Here is a 22,576-nt window from a genome sequence, read left to right on the forward strand (position 1 = left end):
TAAGAAAATACTTTCTTCCATAACATTTATTAAATATATAAGTAGTTATCAAAATGTTTCTATAAATGGTAAAAAAGCAACAAGATTTACCCACTAGAACCAACTTTATGAACGGGAGTCACATTCTACTTGAATTATTTAAATATTTTGCACACAAAGGTGAATAAAGTAATAAATAATCATGTACCCACCACCTAGCTTAAAAGACTAAACATTACAAGCACTTATCAAGTGTCCCATGTATCTTTCTCATGCGCCCTTTGTATTTTCACTATGTATTCCATTATTTAGATACACACAGGCATATATTTTAAACTTCCATATTTAAAAAGTTTATATTTTAAAATTATTCATATAACTTGCAGTTTTTCTTTAATACTTTTTCAAGTTTATTTTTGTTGATATATATAGCTCCTTTTACCATTATATAGAATTCCATTGTATTATTACACCACAATTTAATTTTGTGATTGACAGCTGAAGGCTGAAGTTTCTTCTTTTTTTTTTTTTTCACTGTCACAAATGCCGTTGGTAAGAAGTTTCAGATAGCCTTTTTCACGTGTTAAATTTCCTCTAAGGCTGTGGTTCTCAACCTTTCTAATGCCATGACCCTTTAATACAGTTCCTCATGTTGTGGTGACCCCAACCATAAAATTATTTTCACTGCTACTTCATAACTGTAATTTTGCTACTGTTATGAATCGTAATGTAAATATCTGTGTTTTCCGATGGTCTTAGGCTCTACAACAGCAGTTCTCAACCTGTGGGTCGACCCACAGGTTGAGAACCACTAGCAGGGACCTGCTAGTGGGGTCACCACAAAATGAGGAACTGTATTAAAGGGTCACGGCATTAGAAAGGTTGAGAACCACTGCTCTAAGGTATACACTTAAGAATGGAATGTCCTAGGGTACCCATGTCCTAGGATATCCACACTTTGAAATTTGCAGGACATTGCCAAGTTGCTGTCCAAAGTGATTGTCCAATCTACCACACAGTTCAAAGATACCAATTGCTCTACATAATTTTTAACACTTGGCAGGCTTAATTTTGGTTACTTTGATGGGTAAGGAGTTTTAATTTTTATTTCTATCATTTAGGTTTCCTCTTCACCTGGTATCTTTTGCTCCCTTTTTTCTCTTACTAATTTACTAGTGGCCCAGTACACGAATCCATGCACATTGAAAGGAAATTAATTAGAAGAAATATTTTAATATCACTGCTCGCCCTTTCCCTATATTAGAAGTGTCAACCAAATTCACGATCGACAATGACAGATTGAAACACATGCGTGCGATTGGTGCCAGCAAGAGCTTTATATATAGATAAATTTGCTTAATTAGACCTGCTTTCTGATTTAGCTAAACTTTTCCCAGCCCAGAGAAGCACCCCAACTTCTCTTCCAGGTAATTGTCAGCAACACAGCAGTAAACATCAATATGAAGCAGATTATTATTGTAGATCATGCAGGGAGAACAAAGAGTAAAATATTTAACTGCAGCAGTGTTTGACTATATTCTGCGCAGTGAGAAAACCTGAAGTCATTTTCAAGGTCCACCCTTTCTTACTTCTTTTCAGTCGGGTCAAGTTACTAAGCTTTCTAAATCTCCGTTTTCCGGCTAATGAAAAGAAAATAGGATTCTACCGAGTTTCCTATCTACCTACTCCAGGACTTCTGTGAGGATCAAATGAGATGAGGCATGGGAAAACGCTTCACAGACATTTGGTTAAAGTGTAAAATGTTTCGACCTGTGTTCCTGGGCTTAAGAAACTCCAAGGAGGATGGTCACTAGGGCAGTGATGGCGAACCTATGACACGCGACACGCGTAGCCATTTCTGAAGACATGCGTCCGCATGCCGAGGATGAAACATGTGCTGCTCCTGAGGATGAAACATTTGCGAACTAATGTTTTTTCCTCAAAGTGACACACTACCCGAGTTATGCTCAGTTTTTTGGTGAAGTTTGACACACCAAGCTCAAAAGGTTGCCCATCACTGCACTAGGGAGAGCCGGGCGTTGCTACATGACGTCATTACCTGGCGACCACAGCCACCGTTTCTGGGCTGGGCTGGGCCCTGGGCCGCATTTTGCACCATGGGGTCTCGGCAGTGTGGGCTGCGATTTGGTGGGGTGTCGCTCTGGAGTGATGGGGCCTGTGTCCCACTTGGGGGAAGCCGAGTATTGCTTTGTGGGCGCCAGGTCCGTGGTGCCATTTCTCTGTAAATGGCCAGTGTACGTCACTGCAGCTCCTGCGTTGAGAGTCTGCCCCCTGGTGGTCAGTGCGCGTCATAGCGGCCGGTTGGATGGTCAGACACTTAGCATACTAGCCTTTTATATATATACTAGAAGTCCGATGCACGAAGATTTGTGTAAGAATGGGCTTTGCGTCCCCTGGCTGCCGGCACTGCCTTCACTCCAGCCGGTGCCGCCTTTCCACCTTCACTCTGGCCTGGAGCCGCCTTTCTGCCTTCCCACACTGCCCAGAGTGGCTAGGGTCGTGTGGAACGCCTGTAAAGTCGCCATGGTGACAACGCAAGCGTCCCGTGTATGCAAATTAGCCCATCTTTGTTGGGTTAATTTGCATACTCACTCCCGATTGGCTGGTGGGCGTTGTGAAGGTACGGTCAATTTGCATCTTTCTCTTTTATTAGTGTAGATAGATAGTATTGCTTTATACATGGTGGACAAAAGTAGGTTTACAGTTGTTCGTATGGAAAATAATATGATAGTTACTAATACAAGTACTCATAACTGTAAATCCACCCTGTATATTCTGATCTATCTCCTTTGGTGTGTGGCTTCCTTTTTTCGTTTTCATTATAAGCAGGAAAGCATTGTCTCATTTTTTAAAAAGTCTTTCCTATATTATAAAAGTTTTTAAAAATTACCTTTCATACAGGTCTTTAATCCATGTATAATCAATTGTCCCAGCTTATCCTTTCAATGCCACCTCGGTCAAATATTAAATTTCCTAAATGGGTGGCCCTATTTCATTGCTACTTCAATACCACAGTGTCTTAATAACTATTGTCTCATGATATCTGCCAAAGCAACTCCACTCTCACCTCTTATGAATCTTGAGGATTGCCTAACCTATTCTTAACCCTGTGTTTGTCAAGTTTTAAGAAACACAAAACAGAAAGGGCTTAGGTGACAGTACTGAGCCTCCAACTTCGATTTAGCAAAACAGCTCCACAACACAATGAGAAAGCTTCTTTTGAAGAAAGGGGTTCCTATAAAAATCTGTTGGCAAACACTGTATTCAACCCATTTTTTTGCTTCCCAAAACCTTTAGGGGAGAGGAAACTGAGTTTCAGAGAATTTTATTAACTTGCTCAGTCTAAAATCCATAATAAGGAAGTGGCAGTGCTAGCTTTTAAACCTACAGCTGATTCTAAATACCACAATCGGGCTACTATGCCATAACACAAAACTGAAAAAGAAGTATAAGTTTAGTACTAGTAAATAATAGTGAGAAATACAATAAAGAACTAGAATTTTTTAAAAAACTAAATAAGGGCTACCATTACATCATACTCCTACAAAAAAAAAACAAAAACAAACCCAATATGGTTAGAGAAAATGGCTAAGATAATAGGTTCTTCAGTAAGCCAAAAGCACATTGTTTTTATAGTCCCTTTAACGCTCAAATTTTACTAATCTTAGTAGTTTACTTTAATAAAGATATTTTAAAGTTTTACCATCTATATCAATATGAAGAATGAAACCTAGAATGAGAGCTTTTAAAAGCTTACAATAAACTAACACATCATTTGAAAGGCATAAGAAATTTACCTGCATCAAATACTGTGCTCCTTCTCTCAAGTCATCTGCATGTACTGGAGCATAAAAGGCTTTCATTTTGTTTTTAATAAGCCATCGCTGATATTTAGCTTGATCAATGGACATCTCTTTCATGGCTTGTCTTCGAGGCCCCTGTAAGGTAAAAATATTTATATCTTTAATTGAAAGATAATCTATTCCACATTTATAAAAATCTATTATATTGGCTTAAACAAGGTGCCTGAACATTGGGGGTTGGGGAGAAGAGTATAATAACGGTATTTCGTTTTCACGTAAGTGAATTCTTTCCAATACTTGATTATAAAAAGATGGAGTTGAAGAAACAGTAAAGGCACACAGGGAGTGCCTGTAAAAGAGAGAATAGAAGAGGAAGAAACACAGAATGAAAAATAAGAAGTTTTTTATATTAAGTAAATGCAAGTAGAAGTTATCGAATCTGGAGCAAAGATTATGCAGAAAAAAAGAGCTTTATGTTGCATACAAGTTTCCCAGCTTGTTCTCTGTTTGTCCCAAATGTATGTTATGAATTTTCAGTAACCTAGAAATATTATTGAAAATCAAAGTGAGCTATACAATATAAATGCATTTTTTCTTCATACTTCTGTTAAACAATCAAATAATAAAGGACATCTTTCTTTCTCATTGTTGTTGTTAATCCTCACCTGAGGATATTTATTTCCATTGCTTTTCAGAGTGGAAGGGAGAGAAGGAAGAAGGGGGGTGGGGGGAGAGAGACATCCACTGGTTGCCTCTCACACAGGCCTGACAGGGGACAGAGACCCAACCCACAACCCAGGAGTGTGCCCTTGACCGGAAATGGAACCCAAGACCCTTCAGTGCTCAGGCTGACACTCTATCCACTGACCCACACTGGCCTGGGCAGGAAATGAGCTTTTTAAACTTGCAATTCAATGTGATCCTTGCAAGCAACACATAAATGTGTTATATACAAACTAGAGACCCAATGCACTAGAGACCCAAATTCGTGCACGGGGGCGGGGGGGGGGTCCCTCAGCCCAGTCTGCACCCTTTCCAATCTGGGATCCTTCTCACAATCCAGGACTGCTGGCTCCCAATGGCTCACCTGCCTCTGCCTGATTGCCCCTAACCGCTTCTGCCTGCCAGCTTGATCACCCCTTAACCACTCCCCTGCCAGCCTGTTCGACGCCTAACTGCTCCCCGGCCAACCTGATTGCCCCTAACTGCTCTCCCCTGCTGGCCTGGTCACCCCCAACCTCTCCTGCCAGTCTAGTTGCCCCTAACTGTCCTCCCCTGCAGGCCTGGTCATCCCCAACTGCCCTCCCCTGCTGGCCCGGTCACCCCTAACTGCCCTCCCCTGAGGGCCTGGTCACCCCTAAATGCCCTCCCTTGCCAGCCGGGTCGCCCCTAACTGCCCTCCCCTGCTGGCTTGGATGCCCCCAACTGCCCTCCCCTGTAGGCGTAGTCTCCTTCAACTGCCCTCCCCTGCAGGCCAGGTCCCCCCCCCCAACTGCCCACCCCTGCAGGCCTGGTCCCCCCCAACTGCCCTCCCCTGCAGACCTGGTCTCCCCGAACTGCCCTCCCCTGCAGGCCCGGTCACCCCTAACTGCCCTCCCTTCTTGCCTGATCGCCCACAACTGCCCTCCACTACAGGCCTGTCCCCCCAAAACTGCCCTCCCCTGCAGGCCTGGTCCTCCCAACTACTCTCCCCTGCAGGCCTGCCCCCCCCAACAGCCCTCCTCTGCCGGCCTGATCACCCCTAACTGCCCTCCCTGCTTGACTGATTGCCCACAACTGCCCTCCCCTGCAGGCCTGGTCCCCCCAACTGCCCTCCCCTGAAGGCCTGGTTGCCCCCAACTGCCCTCCCTTGCTGGCCTTGTCACCCCCAACTGCCCTCCTCTGCTGGCCTGGTCACCCCCAACTGCCCTCCTCTGCTGGCCTGGTCCCCCCGCAACTGCCCACAACTGCCCTCCCCTGCTGGCCATCTTGTAGCGGCCATCTTGTGTCCACATGGGGGCAGCCATCTTTGACCACATGGGGGTGGCCATCTTGTGTTCTTAGAGTGATGGTCAATTTGCTTATTACTCTTTTATTAGATAGGATGTATACAACAAAAATCTAAAAATAAGTTTAAGAGCATTCTCTAATTACACATGAATAAGTAAAAGAAAATACAACTTATCTTTCCTCATAGAAAAATTGCCCCATATCTAATTTCTTGTGCTCAATATCCCAACTTGAATTGATGAACTTGGAGACAAACTAGAAAATTCCTCAGGTCCCAAGTGGGATCAGTGTCTTAATGTGTTCTTCCACCACCCTACACACACAACATAGCTTTGACTTTGCTACTATTTAAGTAGAAGAGCAAATCTAGCAGGGGCTTGCACATGGGCATACATCACACATTTCTAGCGCCAAACAATAGAACTTGGGAGAAAAGTTAATCTGACAAATAATTACTCCAATTTCTTATGCAGAACAGGTGATTCATCTTCTAGTGACTGTTTTCAATAGCCAAGATGCCAAAAAACAGAAAACTACTTTTGGACAAAAGTTTACCACTATTTTTAATATTTTTTTACTCATGGTTAAAACAAAGATTAATGATTAAAAGGGTTTGAACTTGTAAATTCAGTATTCGCTCTACTCTTCTTATATACTGAACACTAGAGATATTCATGGTGATTTGTCTACCCCCTCCAACTTTTTTTCCTGGTAAGTAAATATTCCCAGTGTTCTCAAGACTTTATGAGAAATATCAGTAAGAAAAAATACATACTAAATTTCATTTAGCCCCCTTACTTAGTTATCAAGAAGCTACTTTGCCTAACCAAACCATTCTATAAGGGCAATATAGTTTGCTAAATCTACTCAAAATAAATAAGAAAAACAATTAAGATTTAAAATTCTAATATTGTTTTAGAAATAAGATTTTAAGACAGTTTAGCAGCAAAAACATTATGACAAAAATAACTGCCTTTTTCAAAAAACCCATGCAACAGATTTGTTTATCTTACCAAATTATTTCAGGTTTATGAAGCCCCACAAATTATCAATTATATACACAGAGTAAAAAATGTTTTAATATAGAAAACAAAACAAACACTTACCATATGTACATGACCACAGATCATCAAACCAACATTTTTTGTGAAATCATGAACAAGATGAAGTAGAGCTGGGCGTGAGTTTGGAGCACCTGTCATAACAAGACACTGTGGCCTAATTTAAGATTGAAAATAAAAACAAAATTAGACTTTAAGTTTTTGGCAGCATGGACATGACTTTTAAGTTATTTCTCTAAGAACATATTATTACACTAGAATTTCATTTATGTAAGTGTCCTCAAGACACAGGCCACAGGATTCTCATAAAAGATGCCTTTTAGCCAGGGTTTCTTGATATATGAGAAATGCAGAAACAGAACCTTCTTAGAACAAACATCATCCAAATGTTCTTCAAAAGTAATAGGTAATATTATATATCAAGATTCTGGTAGTTATTACAGAGGGAAATGACCATACTGATTAAAAATTATGTAACAACTTTGCATCTTCTAAAGGTAATAAATATCCCAGTTCTTTCATGGAATTCATAAAACTTCCTCAGAGCATGACCTTGCCTTCATGTACAAAAAACAGGTCACTGTCCTTCTTAGCTTGATCACATGATAATTACTAGTACTTCTGCTTTGCAATATTAGCCCTCTCTATTCTAGCTTAATTTTTATGGCTGCTGCCATATAAGTAAAAGCACCTATGGTGAAAAAAAAGACTTCTATTTGGACTAAAAGTTTTAAATCTAATTAAGGTGAGAACAAAAATTCAATTAAAGCCAAAACCGGTTTGGCTCAGTGGATAGAGCGTCGGCCTGTGGACTGAGGGGTCCCAGGTTCGATTCCGGTCAAGGGCATGTATCTTGGTTGCGGGCACATCCCCAGTGGCGGGTGTGCAGGAGGCAGCTGATCGATGTTTCTCTCTCATCGATGTTTCTAACTCTCTCCCTTCCTCTCTGTAAAAAATCAATAAAATATATATATTTTTAAAAATTCAATTAAAATGACAGTGGCACGACTTCCATATTTATTTTCCCTGAGTACAAATGGAAATCAGTTTTTTGATGAAAAAATATTTAGGTATCCTTTTTATAAGTTCAAACAGATAAGCAAAAATTTTTAAAACAAGAATTTGTATAATTAAAATAACAAAAAGCAAATAGACTAAAAATTCTGCTTTAATCACTAATTATTAGGGTAGTTACTGACCATACTCATAAAATAAGCATGAAAACCTGAATAAAAATGGAAAATATACTAACATTCACAATTTTAGCAAGCTATCTGAAAAACCAGTTCTGTCTGGGAGCACTGCTTTGGAGCAATCAAACGTGAAATCATCCTCTGTGGCCCAGCTCACTAATATAGTCCACTGTCCCCATCTGAGTGTTAGCAGGTTAGGTGGGATCCCAGCTACAGATTACATTTCTTAGCCTTTCTAGCAGCTAAAACTAGCCTCATGATTGGTTTACAGCCCACATGATATTTCTGTTTCCAGGTCATGTCCTTTAATAAGGAAGCTGGCCACCTTCCATACTTTCCTATAAGCTAGACCATGTGGTAATGACATTGACCACTTTGACAAAAACACCTCCTAGGGAATGGCTGAGAAGATACAAGGAATGTGTGACCTGAATGACCAAGTGCAGCAAATCTGTCTAATTACCATGAATCATCCATCCGTCTCTGGAATATCACATAACACCGATGTCTGTCTTATTTAGCCACTATTTTTTTCAGCTTTTTGTTATGGTACTTTTAAGTTATACTCAATATAGCCTATTACTTTGGGAAATTAATTTGTAGTCCCTATCTTTACTAAACAGTAAACATAGCACAAAGGCATACATAATTTGGTACAGTTTTATCATACCAAAAAAGATATGGCGCAAAATATATTAGGGATGACTGTGAATAACAATGACAGAGTATGAACATCTCATGATATCATGAGATTTTTTTAAGGCACAACACCAAGAAAATATAAAGAATATTTACAATAGGCTACAACAGTATTGAAATACTAATAGCTAGAAAATAGATAGAAGAATAAAGAATTTTACAAATCAGGAAAAAGCTAAATCCTAAATGAGCGTAACAGAAATCTGTGAAGCTACGTGATTTTACATCTAAAAAAATCATCCAAACGCCTAGGAGTTAGAGGCAGTAGATGCATCTGGACGTGGCAGGGGTGCAATGTGTTAAAGAAACTAAAATAAGGAGTGTTTTAAAGTTTTCATAGACAGCCCTGGACAGGGTGGCTCAGTTGGTTCAATTCTCAGTCAGGGCACATCCCTGGGTTTCATGGTATGAATGACAAACCAATCAATGTTTCTTCCTCACATAAATGTCTCTTTCTCTCTCTCTAAAATCAATAAAAAGCATATCCTCAGGTGAGGGGGGGAAAAATAGAAGCAACTAGACAAACCCAAATTATTTCCATCATTATGATGTCCTTCTCCAATCCCATTAGGCTAGGGCTTATTGGCTAGAGAGGGCCTCTCATTACTTTTTCTTTTCTCAATTTCTCTTTACTCCAAAGCTGAAGATCTGTGGTCTCTGGGAACTTTTCATTTGACAAAAAAGGGGAGGTGGGTCGAAACAAATAAAAAAAATACACAAAAACTTTCCTACTGGGAGAAATTTGGTATAGCAAATCTTTTCTGGTGCTTATCCTCTCTTTAGGGTTTCTTTAAAATCATTTTCCCTTTTGCTTCACTGACAAACATGCGACATATTTCTGTGTTTACTTACATACATTATGGAATAATTTTTCAATTGATAACTGTTCAAAAAATTATTAAAATAAAATATAAAGTCATTTGAGAAAAACAGTAATAAATACTCTATTCTACAACATTGACTGTCATTAAAACTGGTTTCAGTTAGTCAAAGATGAGAAAGAAGCAATTAACATGAAAATATGTAACACCATAAAATTACAAAATAAGGTATGTAAAAAATAGTTATGGATTTCTTACTTAGTAGTTATAGACTAGTTATATGACTTCAGTGGTCACAGAGAAGATGATGCCTACCATTTAAAAGGCTTCAGATGAGCCTGGCTGGCGTGGCTAAGTGGTTGAGCATCAACCTATGAACCAGGAGGTGACAGTTTGATTCCCGGTCAGGGCACACACCCAGGTTGTGGACTCTCTCCCCAGTAGGGGCTGTGCAGGAGGTAGCTGATCAATGATTCTCTCATCGGTGTTTCTATTTCTCTCTCTCTTTCCCTTCCTCTCTGAAGTCAATAAAAATATTTAAAATAAATAAATCCAAGTCTTTAGGTGAGCCCTGGCCACTGTTGCTCCTCAGTGGTTAGAGTGTTGGCCCAAGCACCACAGGGTCACAGGTTTGATTTCTGCTCAAGGGCACATACCTGCGTTGCAGGTTCAATCTCTGGCTCTGGTTGGGGCATGTGTGGGAGGCAACCAATCAATGTATCTCTTTCACTATGATCTCTCTCTCTCTCTCTCTCTCTCTCTCTCTCTCTCTCTCTCCTCTTCCTCCCTCTCTCCCACTCTCTCTCTAAAATAAAATTTTAAAAAATCAATGGAAAAATAGAAGCCTTCAGATGACGTTTTGTAGATGATAATTTACCTCTTTGTAAAATTTGATAACTAAGAACCTCAACCTTGTTCTTGAATAAACTGCCCAAGTCCAACAACAACAAATATTCTATGTATACTTTTAGAGAACTTCTCATGAAATACCAGTATACAAAAATGTTACTGAACAATAAGTGAATAACTGATTGCCACCTAAGACAAATGTTTCTATATTACCTTATCACTTACCTAAAGTTTTTCACATGGTCTTCCACTCCAGAAAGACGAATGGAATGCTGCAGTGCACTCAGGTAAGTCAGGGCTTGTGTGGAGGATCCCCAGTTCACATCTGTGGGAAGATAGTGTTCATGCAGAACACCAATATTAACAGCCAATCAGTAACCAATGAGACACACAGAGAAGTAAACAATGCTTTCCCGTTTAAAAAGTCAATTGCTAAAATAAACTATTATAATTGAAACTTTTAATAGTTCAAGTTCACAGCATGACATTATGAAAATGCTAATGTGAACTATAATTGCATTTAAAGAGGAAGTACAATTTAGAAAAGACAGAGATGACAGGGCTGCAGACATGCTATGTGTGCAATTCAAGAGTCTTATAAATAAAGGAAACATTTTAAAATTATTGTTTGTATTGCCAAAGGTTAAAAGGAAAAGAGGCAGCTCTCCAAATGTTATTTATAGTACTTAACAGTTTTAAGTTATTTTAATAGGCAAATTTTTTTTTTCTGATTGATAAACAGCCTAAACACAAATGATTTTAGGCATTTGTTACTTTAGAGCAATGGTTCTCAACCTTTCTAATGCCGCGACCCTTTAATACAGTTCCTCATGTTGTGGTGACCCCCAACCATAAAATTATTTTCGTTGCTACTTCATAACTGTAATTTTGCTACTGTTAATGAATCGTAATGTAAATATCTGTGTTTTCCGATGGTCTTAGGCTCTACAGCAGCGGTTCTCAATCTGTGGGTCGCGACCCACAGGTTGAGAACCGCTATCAGGGTCGCCTAAGGCTCTACAGCAGCGGTTCTCAATCTGTGGGTCGCGACCCACAGGTTGAGAACCGCTATCAGGGTCGCCTAAGGCTCTACAGCAGTGGTTCTCAATCTGTGGGTCGCGACCCACAGGTTGAGAACCGCTATCAGGGTCGCCTAAGACCATCGGAAAAAGGTCACGGCATTAGAAAGGGTCACGGCATTAGAAAGGTTGAGAACCACTGCTTTAGAGACTTAATAGGCTTATTAGAGAAATGAATGCTTCTAAGATGGTTAAAATAATATATTTGTCCATTTCATTTCTAAAGCCACCACTGTAATCCAAAACCTCATCCTGTAGTATTAGAATTATGTAATGTTACCTCACGACTACACTGCAACTACTCTTGTAATCTCTTCCTAATCTATTCTGTTAAGCCAAAATCTTTTAAACCTGTATCATTGGATCTTCTGTGTTAGTTTACCATAGTGAATAGTGGACCAATCCTTAATATAGCTTAGCATCATCTGATGTGAAGATATACCAACAGTTATTAATAAAACACATTCGAGGTAATCTTTGACCATTTCACAGTTAAAACATGTTTGTCCAATTTTCCCTGCCACACAGTGAGCTAGTGGGAAGATACTAAGTCTTCTGGTATTTTGTGAATTACGTGTTATTACAGTAGGTACAATAGGTAGATCATACATACATATGCTTATTAAGCTATCAAGCTTCTATCGTACTGCAAATCTATCCTTTCAAATAATAATTTTAAAATTTGTTGAGTGCAACAGAATGTTAAATATATGAATTTGTTATATTTCTACAAATAAGATTAAATTTAATTTATGGGAAAGAATGGAATTCCATAGAATAAAATGTTGCAATTCTTTCATTAAAACTACATGTATTTGGAAATAAAATATTTGAAGTTTTATACAGCCCTGACCAATTTGGCTATACAAAGTACCATTTAATTATATATCAGATAATGCTTAGATATGGAAAATAACAAAGAATTTCTAGGTGTTTCTAGCTTGAAATACTAAATAGAAAAGGTTACTGACCTGGCTTCTTATAGGTAACATAAATATATAGCCCAAGGACTATCACATATGTCAGCAATGCAGCCCACCAATTAATGACAAACATCACTATGCAACAAAGAATTGCTCCAATAAGCGATATCCACATATTGTAGTATTTGAATGCAGGACGCCATCCTGTCAATAACAAATAAAATAGATAAATACAAGTCAGTCACATACCTCATCTGCTTTAGACAATTCATATGTATGCAAAAAATAACTTTCTTTATGGCTGCTCCAAGAGAGGGCTTTAAACATAACAGTAAAGTCACAGACCATAGATCATGATTTCATAATTCTTGATGGCCATGAAAAGGGCACACCTATTTACTTCCACATTATTTTATCTTACTAGTTCTATATCCAGTAAACTCTTTACCCAAAAAAAGTGTAAATCAGCCTACCACAGTAAACACTGCTGGCCTTACTGCCCCCAACTGCCCTCTCCTGCTGGCCTGATCGCCCACAACTGCCCTCCCTTGCAGGCCTGGTCCCTCACAACTGCCCTCCTCTGCTGGCCATCTTGTGTCCACCTGGGGGGCAGCCATCTTGTGTTGGAGTGACAGTCAATTTGCATATTATCCCTTTATTAGATAGGATAGAGAGGCCTGATGCATGGGGTGGGGACTGGCTGGTTTTCCCTAAGGGTGTCACGGATCAGGGTGGGGAGATCCCTTGGGGTGTGGGGCGGCCTTGGCAAGGGGCCTGTGGTGGTTTGCAATCTGGCCACACCTCCCGGCGACCCATGCAGAGGCCCTGGTATCTGGGATTTATTTATCTTCTACAATTGAAACTTTGTAGCCTTGAGAGGAGGCAGGGCAGGCCAGGGCAGGCAGAAAGCTTGGCTTCCTCCATCACCGGGGAAACCCAAGCCTCCTGCTCTCTCCAGCTCCATGGCTGCTGCCATTTTTTTGGGATTTATTTATCTTCTATAATTGAAACTTTGTAGCCTTAAGTGGAGTCCACGGCCGTCCAGAGCGGGCAGAAAGTTTGGCTTCCTCCCGGGAAACCCAAGCCTCCTGCTCGCTCCCTGCCGCAGCCATCTTGGTTGGGTTAATTTGCATACTCGCTCCAGATTGGCTGGTGGGCATGGCTTGTGGGCATAGCAGAGGTACAGTCAATTTGCATATTACTCTTTTATTAGATAGGATAAAACCCTAATGTGCAAATAGACTGAATGGAGGAACAACCAAACTAGTTGCTATGACATGCGCTGACCACCATGGGGTGTGTGTGGAACATGGCGGGTGTTGGCCGTGGCGGGTGAGCGGGGGGGCCACCAGACCAAGGCAGGGTGCCAGTTGCTGTCATCGGGCTGAGCCTCTGGTGGTTACTGAAAATTCTTTGCTCCCGCATGCCGTGGTCCTGCCTGGTGCTTGCATCTGCTGCTGGTGCCAGCTGGAGCTGCCGCTTGCACCCGCTGCCGGCCCCAATCACCCCTCAGGGTTTCTCCACCTCCCCCTGCTCCTGAGGGGTGATTGGGGCCAGCAGCTGCCTCTCACACTCGCTGCCAGCGATGGCCCCACTCGCACCTGCTGCTATCACCAGAGCTGCTGCTCACACCCACTGCCAGCCCCTGGCACTGGTCTCAATCGCTCAGTGCCATCAGCGGGTGCAAGCAGCAGCTGCCGGCCCTGATTGCCCCTGAGGGCTTCTCTACCTCCCCTGGCTCCTGAGGGGTGATGGGGGCAGCAGCTGCCACTCGCACCCACTGATGGCGCCAACCCTAATTGCTCCACGCTATCAGCGCATGGGAGCAGTGGTGGCGGGAGTGGGGCTGTCGGCAGATGGGGCCAGGGGCCGCGGCAGGAGCGGCCGGCCGAGACCCGCCTCTGTGCCCACTGCAGCCTCGTGGCCCACAGTTCCTTTCAAGGTGCACGAATTCGTGCACTGGGTCCCTAGTATTATAATATTCTTAGAACTGAAAGACAAAGCAGATAAACAAACAAACAACAACAACAAAAAAAAACAGTCTTTCACAGTGCTGTTCAGATTTTTAAAACAAAATACAGAATATTACCAGTAAACTTCACAATAAAGAGATCTTTGAAGATTCAATTTAATTCAATTATAAAGGCAGACTGAGCATTAATGAGCTAATCCCACACATACTATTTTTAAAAATGTGTTAGTTTTATTTCCTCTAAAATCAAAGATATTACATTTAAAAAACTTTTTAAAAGTATAAAATCACCTGGAGATTTTGCAAGTGATGCATGGAATACTGAAAAATTGATCAGTGCATAGGATGCAAGGAAGAAGTTAGAGATAATTGGAGCAATAACATTCAGTTCAGCTGCAAAAGAAACAAGGCATATTTACTGACATATTAGACATTTTTAACTTTTCAAAATTATGAATTATTTCAAAACTTCAGATAATGGCATAAAGCTATTCCTATGCTGGCCATTTAGATTTAATAACTACATTTTGCCATGTATATATACTTCATGTACTTTACTTTTCAGAAATCAAATCTGAAATGTACTGTTGAAACCCCCTGTATACATCACTCTTCCAAAACTGGTATATTCTTTTTCCAAGGCTATATAGTTTTACTACATACATAGTCAATCAGTATTATGCAGTAATGTTTGGGTGTTTTAAAAGTTAGATGCAATTTGACTTTACACTTTCTATATTTGAAGTTTATCCATATTGATATATGAAAACCAAGTTCATTCTTTTTTACTGCTAAATATTTTTCTGTAGTTTTGTTCTTCCACTGATAGGTATTCAGGTTGCTTCCATTTTTTACTATTATAATTTACACTATAAACATTTTTATATATGGGCATAAATGCAAGTTTCTGTAAGGTACATTCCCCTAAAGAGAATTGCTGAATTTAGGGAAATTTTACTAAATGTTGTCAACTTGTTCTCAAAAAGCAGCTATACCAAATACATACCTAACATTACATGAGAGTTAGTTTCCACACCTGGTAGTATAATCAGACTTTTAATAAAAGTCGAATGGACTGGTGATCAGAGGCAAAGGGCAGGTAAGAAGAGGCCCCACTTTTAGGGGAGATGCTGAAATCCTTTTCTTTATGCTATTATTGAATTTTTTTAGGGACAAGAACCTAACAGTTCTTTCTACCCCTAATAGGGACTCAGTGATAGTAAAAATTTAAGAAAATATGTATTGAGTGGTATTATTTGCAGTATTTTTAAACACTCTTTCTTTTGATCAGAAACTAGGCAAAGTAACATTATGTTTAGAGCTAACATTATAAATGCACCAAAATCTACATTAGCACATCATTTATTTGACTAACCAATTAAGATGAATCCAAGTGCAATTAAGAATGTTAAGATGTAACCACGAAGAGGTTCGTTATTTTTCCCATAACCTTTAGCAAACATCTGGAAAGCTGGGTAGATGTTGTCCTTGCATAGAGCCTAATGAAGAAATGTAAACAATAAAATGAAACATTTCTAAATTAGACACACAGATTTGCTTATAGTTACAACTGGTTAGTCAGGAATGGAGCCCATATTTCTAATTCTTTGTCCTTTTGATTTCCCTAGCTCATACTGCTTCACCTGCATACTGTACAGGAGAGTCACACATTTTAAGAATCAGAAAGAATATAGAATACCAGAAGTTTTTATCCACCTTATTCAACTCCCCATGCTGAAATTCTTTTATGAAGAAGGAATCAGAAAAAAAGGCATACAAATAGGAGAAATTTAGAAGCTTGAGAAGTATGACAGAGATGGGAACTGCTTTACAACAAGTCCAAATGCTAGACTTAAAGCAGGTAAGAATCCTAATTACAGAACTTAATTATTTTTCTTAAAACAATACTAGAAACTGGTTGAGGTTCTTTGTGTGTGTGTTTTTGTTAATCCTCACCCAAGGATATTTTCTCCTTGACTTTTAGAGAGAATGGAAGAGAGGGAGAGATACAAAGAGACAGCAACATCTATGTAAGAGAGACACATTGATTGGTTGCCTCCCACATGCACTCTGACTGGGGCCAGGGACTCAGCCTGCAACTGAGACGTGCCCTTGACCAGAATTGAACCTTCAATCCTTGGGTCAACACTCTAACCACTGACCCAAACTGGCCAGGGCCTGAAAACTGTTTTAAGAAAGATATCCTGCATCTTTACTGTACTAACTGCCTACAACTACAACATTAAAAACAAAGCTGCAGAATCAACATTTTGTTGATTTTAGTAATAAAAAATTATTTCCTATTCAGTATCAGCTATTCATGGGAGATTATATCTATCTCATTCATCATTACACTCAATGTGTAACACCTATTAGGCATCCAAACATCTGTAAAATAAAACATTTAGGTTGGCGTATTGCTATTGGAAACAAGATACTTTAATTCTTCTGATTTATGGTCTTGGACTGCACTCCTTATCTTTGGTACAACGTTATGAAAATTTATACTAACAGAAAATGTCCAAAAAAGCAAAAATTCATTACTACTTCCAGAAAGAGTGTAGTGTTCTAACAGTATGTAAATGCACAAATGTTATATAAATATATATATTCAAATATATATATATATATTCACATCATATGCATAAAATTAAATATACTTGTTGATGTGTGTGTGTGTGCGATAATATACATTTGGGATTGACAGAAGCAATTAATTTAAAAATATTAACAATCTCAGATTATATTACCTAAACTCTCCTTTAATAAAGATTGTAATGTGAAAGTACTTACCTGAAATATTTTGGGAGCACTCACAAGGGATGCTAATGCAGAAGAAAGAGTGGCTGAAAAGATACCTGCAGAAATCAGTGGAGCAAATCCTGACACCATGCTCATTACCTTAAAAAAAAAGGGATAAAATGGAAAAATAAGTCTTAAAAAACAATTAAGAAAAGAACACAATACTATACATCATTATTCTAATGAAGGAGACAGTAGTAAATTGTTATGGGCATTACAAATTCAGAAATAGATCTACCACTAGCTCTTACCTTAATAACTTTTATAAAATTGCAGACACATAATGACAGAGAGAAGAGCATATTGAGCCACCAAGGATCCATTACCCAGTTTCAACAATGACCTACTCAGGGCCAATCTGCACATTATTGTGAATCAAACTACAGATATCATCTATATACTAGTATATAAAAGCCTAAGCAACCGGCCGACTGGTAGCTATGACATGCACTGACCATCAGGGGGCAGACACTCAACGCAGGAGCTGCCGAGCTGCAGTGACTTGGCAGCTACGGTTCTTTAGTGATGCACCCGGAATCAGAGAGGAGAGAGCCCGATCCCAGGGTGCATCACCCAAGAATCGCCCTCTCACAACTTAGGACCCTCTCAGGGGATGTCCGAGCGCCGGTTTCGGCCTGATCCCTGCAGGCCAGGCTGAGGGACCCCACTAGCTCCCCGCTTTGGGTCTTGCTCCCCATCAGGCCTCTAGCCCATTGCAGAGGTCATGGGTCTGGCACTTACAGAAACTTTTCAATTCAATTAGCTAAATGATGAGACATGCAGGACCTACTGGCTGCAGCCCACGCCAGCCCATTCACTTAATATCGATTTCCAGTGGAGGCAGCAAATTTTCCCACTACCACTCTTGGACGTGGCTTTCCTCATTCTGGGTGGACAGTAGCACCAGTGGGCAACCTCCAGGGAGGGAAGGAGGTGAAAGAGCAGCTCAGGTGGGAAGAAGGAGGTTCCTGCCGCCACAGGGCTCCACCTGAGCAGAAGGGTCTGGGTGGGAGCCTATATTGAGCAGGATCCTGCCCCAGGCCAACTAGATTCCAGGCTAAGTAAATCCTGTTTGCTAAATAATGACATTTTGCAGTTAAATGCCTACAAGTAGTCAGTTACCGCCAAACTTAGGGTAAAGTGAGATGAAAAAAGTAAGAAAGACAGATACAGAGAAAGTGACATTTTATTGGGAGAAGAGGGAGCCCGATTCCTCTCACAATCTGGGACCCCTCAGGATGTTGGAGAGCCAGTTTTGGCCTGTTCCCCGCAGGCCAGGCTGAGGAACCCCACCAGTGCACGAATCCGTGCACCGGGCATCTAGTATGCATATAAGATCTTTGGTTAATCTCTTCCCACCCTTTCTCCTCTTGCTTTCCCTCTGAGATTTGTAAGTTTGTTTCATGTTTCCATGCCTGTGTGTTGAGCGTCTGCCCTGGTGGTCAGTGCGCATCATAGCTACTGTTTGAATGGCCAGATAGTCGCTTAGGCTTTTATATAGATGGGTAAGAACTTTTAAAACCTGTAACTGCAAAGCCACTGTCACCACTTAAAAACTAAATAATTTCTTTTTTTTAATATATTTTATTGATTTTTTACAGAGAGGAAGGGAGAGGGACAGAGAGCTAGAAACATTGATGAGAGAGAAACATCGATCAGCTGCCTCCTGCACACCCCCCACCGGGGATGTGCCTGCAACCAATGTACATGCCCTTGACCGGAATCGCACCTGGGACCCCCTCAGTCCGCAGACCGACGCTCTATCCACTGAGCCAAACCGGTTTCGGCAAAACTAAATAATTTCTTTACAGCACCAAATAGCCACACAGCATTCAAATTTCCCAAACTGTCCTTCTTCTCTTGCTTTTCAAACTGGTTTATGCAAATCAGGATTGGCAAAAAGATTATACTTTACATTTAATGTGTCTCTTAAAAGTCTCTTTAAATCTGCAGGCTCATCTTTTCCTTTACATTTTATTATTTTTATGTCATTTCTCCTATAAATCCACCCCCCACCCCCACTCTGGCTTTGCTGACTGCATTTCCAATTCGTTGTTTAATCTGTTTCTTCTCACCTCTGAATTTTAGTCAACTGCTAAGTAGATATTGAATTAATCAGATTGAAGTACAAATTTTCTGGCAAGAATATTTCAAGGTGATGTGATATACTTCCATCAGGAAGGTTGTTTATTGTTTGGATGTTAAGATAATAGATGGGTATTGATTATGATGCTTTTTGATTTTTTGTGTGTGTTTGTTTTGCTTTCCCTATCTTTGTATGTGTTCAAACATTTTCCCATAATGAAGTATTTTTTTTAATGCATAGATGATTTAGATCATAAGACAATCAGATAAATCCAAACTAAGGGGTACAATGCAGAACAACGTGCCCTAACTCTTCAAAATGTCAGCATACTGAAAGATTAAAATAGGCAAACTGGGATCTCCTCTAGGTTAAAGGATTTTAAAATAACATGGTAACTAACTGCCATGCATGATGATCCCTGTTTGGATCCTTAATGTGGGAAAAATAGCTGTAAATGATATCTGTGGGACAAGCAGGGAAATATGAATATGGTATGTTTAAATAAAAGTATTTCATCAACATTAAATTGCCTGAATGGGATAATTGTACTGGGCTTGTACAGAATGTTTTAAATACTTCAAAGTGACTGTCATGTTGCAGTGTCTACAATTCATTCTTATAATAGAGGCCTGGTGCACAAATTTGTGCACCAGTGGGGGGTCCCTCAGCCTGGCCTGTGGGATTGGGCCAAAACTGGCTCTCCGACATCCCCCGAGGGGTCCCAGATTGTGAGAGGGCACAGGCCAGGCCAAGGGACCCCACCAGTGCACCATCGTGGCTGAGGAGGGATGCTGAAGGTTGGCCAGCCGGGGAGGGACCACAGGAGGGCTCCAGGGCGTGTCTGGCCCATCTTGCTCAGTTCCGATCGGCCAGACCCCAGCAGCAAGCTAACCTACCAGTCGGAGCATCTGCCCCCTGGTGGTCAGTGCATGTCATAGTGAGCAGTTGAGCGGCCTTAGCATATCATTAGCATGTTACGCTTTCATTGGTTGAATGGACAACACGACAACCGGACTCTTAGCATATTAGGCTTTTATTATATAGGATGTTTGAGGAAAGAAATAATATACATACATAGAAAAATAAGCAATGGGGCAAAATATAAACAACTAGTAAATATAAATGAAGGGTAGGTACACAGATATTCATTGCACTGTTCTTTCTTCATCTTTGAAATTTGTCAAAATACCAAATTGAGCCCTGGCAGGTGTGGCTGAGTTGGTTAGAGTGTTGTTTCAGGTTTGATTCCCAGTGTGAGGGCACATATTTAGATTGCAGGTTCAGTCCCGGTAGGGGCACGTACTTGGAGGCAATCTCTCACTCTCTCTCATTTCTATTAATTAGAAAATCAGATTTATGCATACAAAACTCCTCTTTATTTGAATGAGTCCATACTAGACTTGATAAAGACAATGTACTTTGCTATTTTAAGGCAGCAGCACAGAAATCTGATTGGCATTTCAGTCACTGGGCAGAGACCAACATTTGTGCCTTTCATACACAATATCAATGTCAGAATTGGCCTGAATCATTAGCTGGACATGAATACTTTCTTTCATTCCTATAATTTTGCCTAGTCTTGTGACTAGCAAAAACAAACTTCTGTTACATAATTGGGTTCAATATTTACAACCACAGAAAGTGCAGTCAATTGCTCGAAATGATACAATAGAAAATAAAAATAACGCCATTAAAAATTTAAGTCCCAAATTTTTGATAAAAAATTTATATATTCTACATAAAATATATACTTTTCTGAAATATATTAAATCCTCAATTATTCTGTTTAATGTATTTACATAATATTGCAAAAACACTAGGAAGCAAAATTTTTATTTTTTACTTTGAATTAGTAGAACCATCTATTGTAAAAATTTATATCTATTATAAAAATAGATGTTTTAGTCCCCTGAATCTATTACATCTTTGTTTTACTTTTCCTTCTAGCATTCTATGACTTATCAAGCAACTCTCAAAATTATCTTAGTAATTCCTTCTCCTTTTATTATTTTTATTATTTTGTTTAATCCTCACCCGAGGATATTTTTCCATTGATTTTTAGAGAGAGTGGAAGGGAGAGGGAAAGACAGAGAGAAATATCAAGGTGAAAGAAACACATCAATTGGTTGCCTACTGCACACAGCCCAGTGAGGAGGAGCCTGCAACCGAGAGGTACATGCCTTTGACCAGAATTGAACTCAGGACCCTTCGGTCCACAGGCCAGTGCTCTATCCACTCAGGCTAAGTGGTTAGGGATCCTTCTCCCTTTATATAACCTATTCTCCATTTCTAAAATCCTGTAACTTTTATTTTAAAAAAATGACCAGAACTTTTAAAGGGGTATTTATATTTAAAGCAATTGAGATAACTTTAATTAGAAAACTAAAACTGCTCAAAATAAAAATTAAATACTTAGGTGTATATCTAACAAAATATGTACAAGGCTTGTATTCTGAAAACTACACAATGCTAATGAAAGAAATCAAAGAAGTTCTAAGTAAATGGAAAAGCATACTGTGTTCAGGGATTGGAACACTCAACATAGTATAAATATGTCAGTGCTCCCCCAAATTGATACACAAGTTTAATAGGGTTTAATGGACATTTTGCAGATAAAATAAAAACATAAGATTATTCTAAAATTTATATGGAAAAGCAAAGGGAACTAAAATAGCTAAAACAATTTTGAAAAAGGATAAAATGGGAAAAATCAATCAATCTGACTTTAAGACTTATATAACTACAGTAATCAATAATGTATGGCATTGGTAGAGGAATAAACAGACAGATCAATGGAACAGAGAATCCAGAAATAGGTTCAGCAAACATAACCATGTGTTATGCTTGCTTCCTTCCTTTCTGAAACAGTATACTACATATATTATACTCTTAGTATTACCCTTGGGGGTCCTTCTGCTCTTGAATGGCTTCAGATTTTACCTTTTCATATTTTTCTGTTTGTCCAATTAGTTACCTATAGTCTTTTTTAAAAAAAATCTAGATATAATATAAAAACAGTCCTCCTTTCTAAGTTACTGCTGTACTCTGAATGGTCAGATTTGATAGTCTGACCTCTAGATAAATATAGAATGTGTTATAACATAAATTTAATGCTCACCTGGAAGTTTTTCATTAGGCCATAGGAACAAGGATTGCTTTCACAATAAGAAAAGTCAAAGTTTAATTTGCAGGCTGCGGAAGTACAGTTTGTTAGCTCTGTCACGATAGTATCGTTAATGTTCCCGGTGGCATCCCGAACAACACAAGAACCTGAAGCACAAGCGACAATGAGAACAAAT

The 22,576-nt window shown here is 39.6% G+C and overlaps 1 protein-coding gene across 1 annotated transcript in view; it reads right to left on the reverse strand.

Annotated features, from left to right (window-relative positions):
• The window catches only part of SLC12A2 (solute carrier family 12 member 2), a 97,071-nt gene that overhangs the window by 22,719 nt on the left and 51,776 nt on the right, over positions 1-22,576 (reverse strand). Inside the window, exons 10-17 of the mRNA XM_079795791.1 lie at positions 22,396-22,547; positions 17,183-17,290; positions 15,765-15,888; positions 14,681-14,782; positions 12,466-12,621; positions 10,641-10,740; positions 6,899-7,010; positions 3,798-3,938 (exon numbers count right to left, since the gene is read on the reverse strand). Of these exons, the coding sequence (XP_079651917.1) occupies positions 3,798-3,938; positions 6,899-7,010; positions 10,641-10,740; positions 12,466-12,621; positions 14,681-14,782; positions 15,765-15,888; positions 17,183-17,290; positions 22,396-22,547 (995 nt within the window). The remainder of the gene's footprint in view (positions 1-3,797; positions 3,939-6,898; positions 7,011-10,640; positions 10,741-12,465; positions 12,622-14,680; positions 14,783-15,764; positions 15,889-17,182; positions 17,291-22,395; positions 22,548-22,576) is intronic.

This window comes from Cnephaeus nilssonii, assembly GCF_951640355.1.
Source record: "Cnephaeus nilssonii genome assembly, chromosome: 2".
NCBI classification, from domain to species: domain Eukaryota; kingdom Metazoa; phylum Chordata; class Mammalia; order Chiroptera; family Vespertilionidae; genus Cnephaeus; species Cnephaeus nilssonii.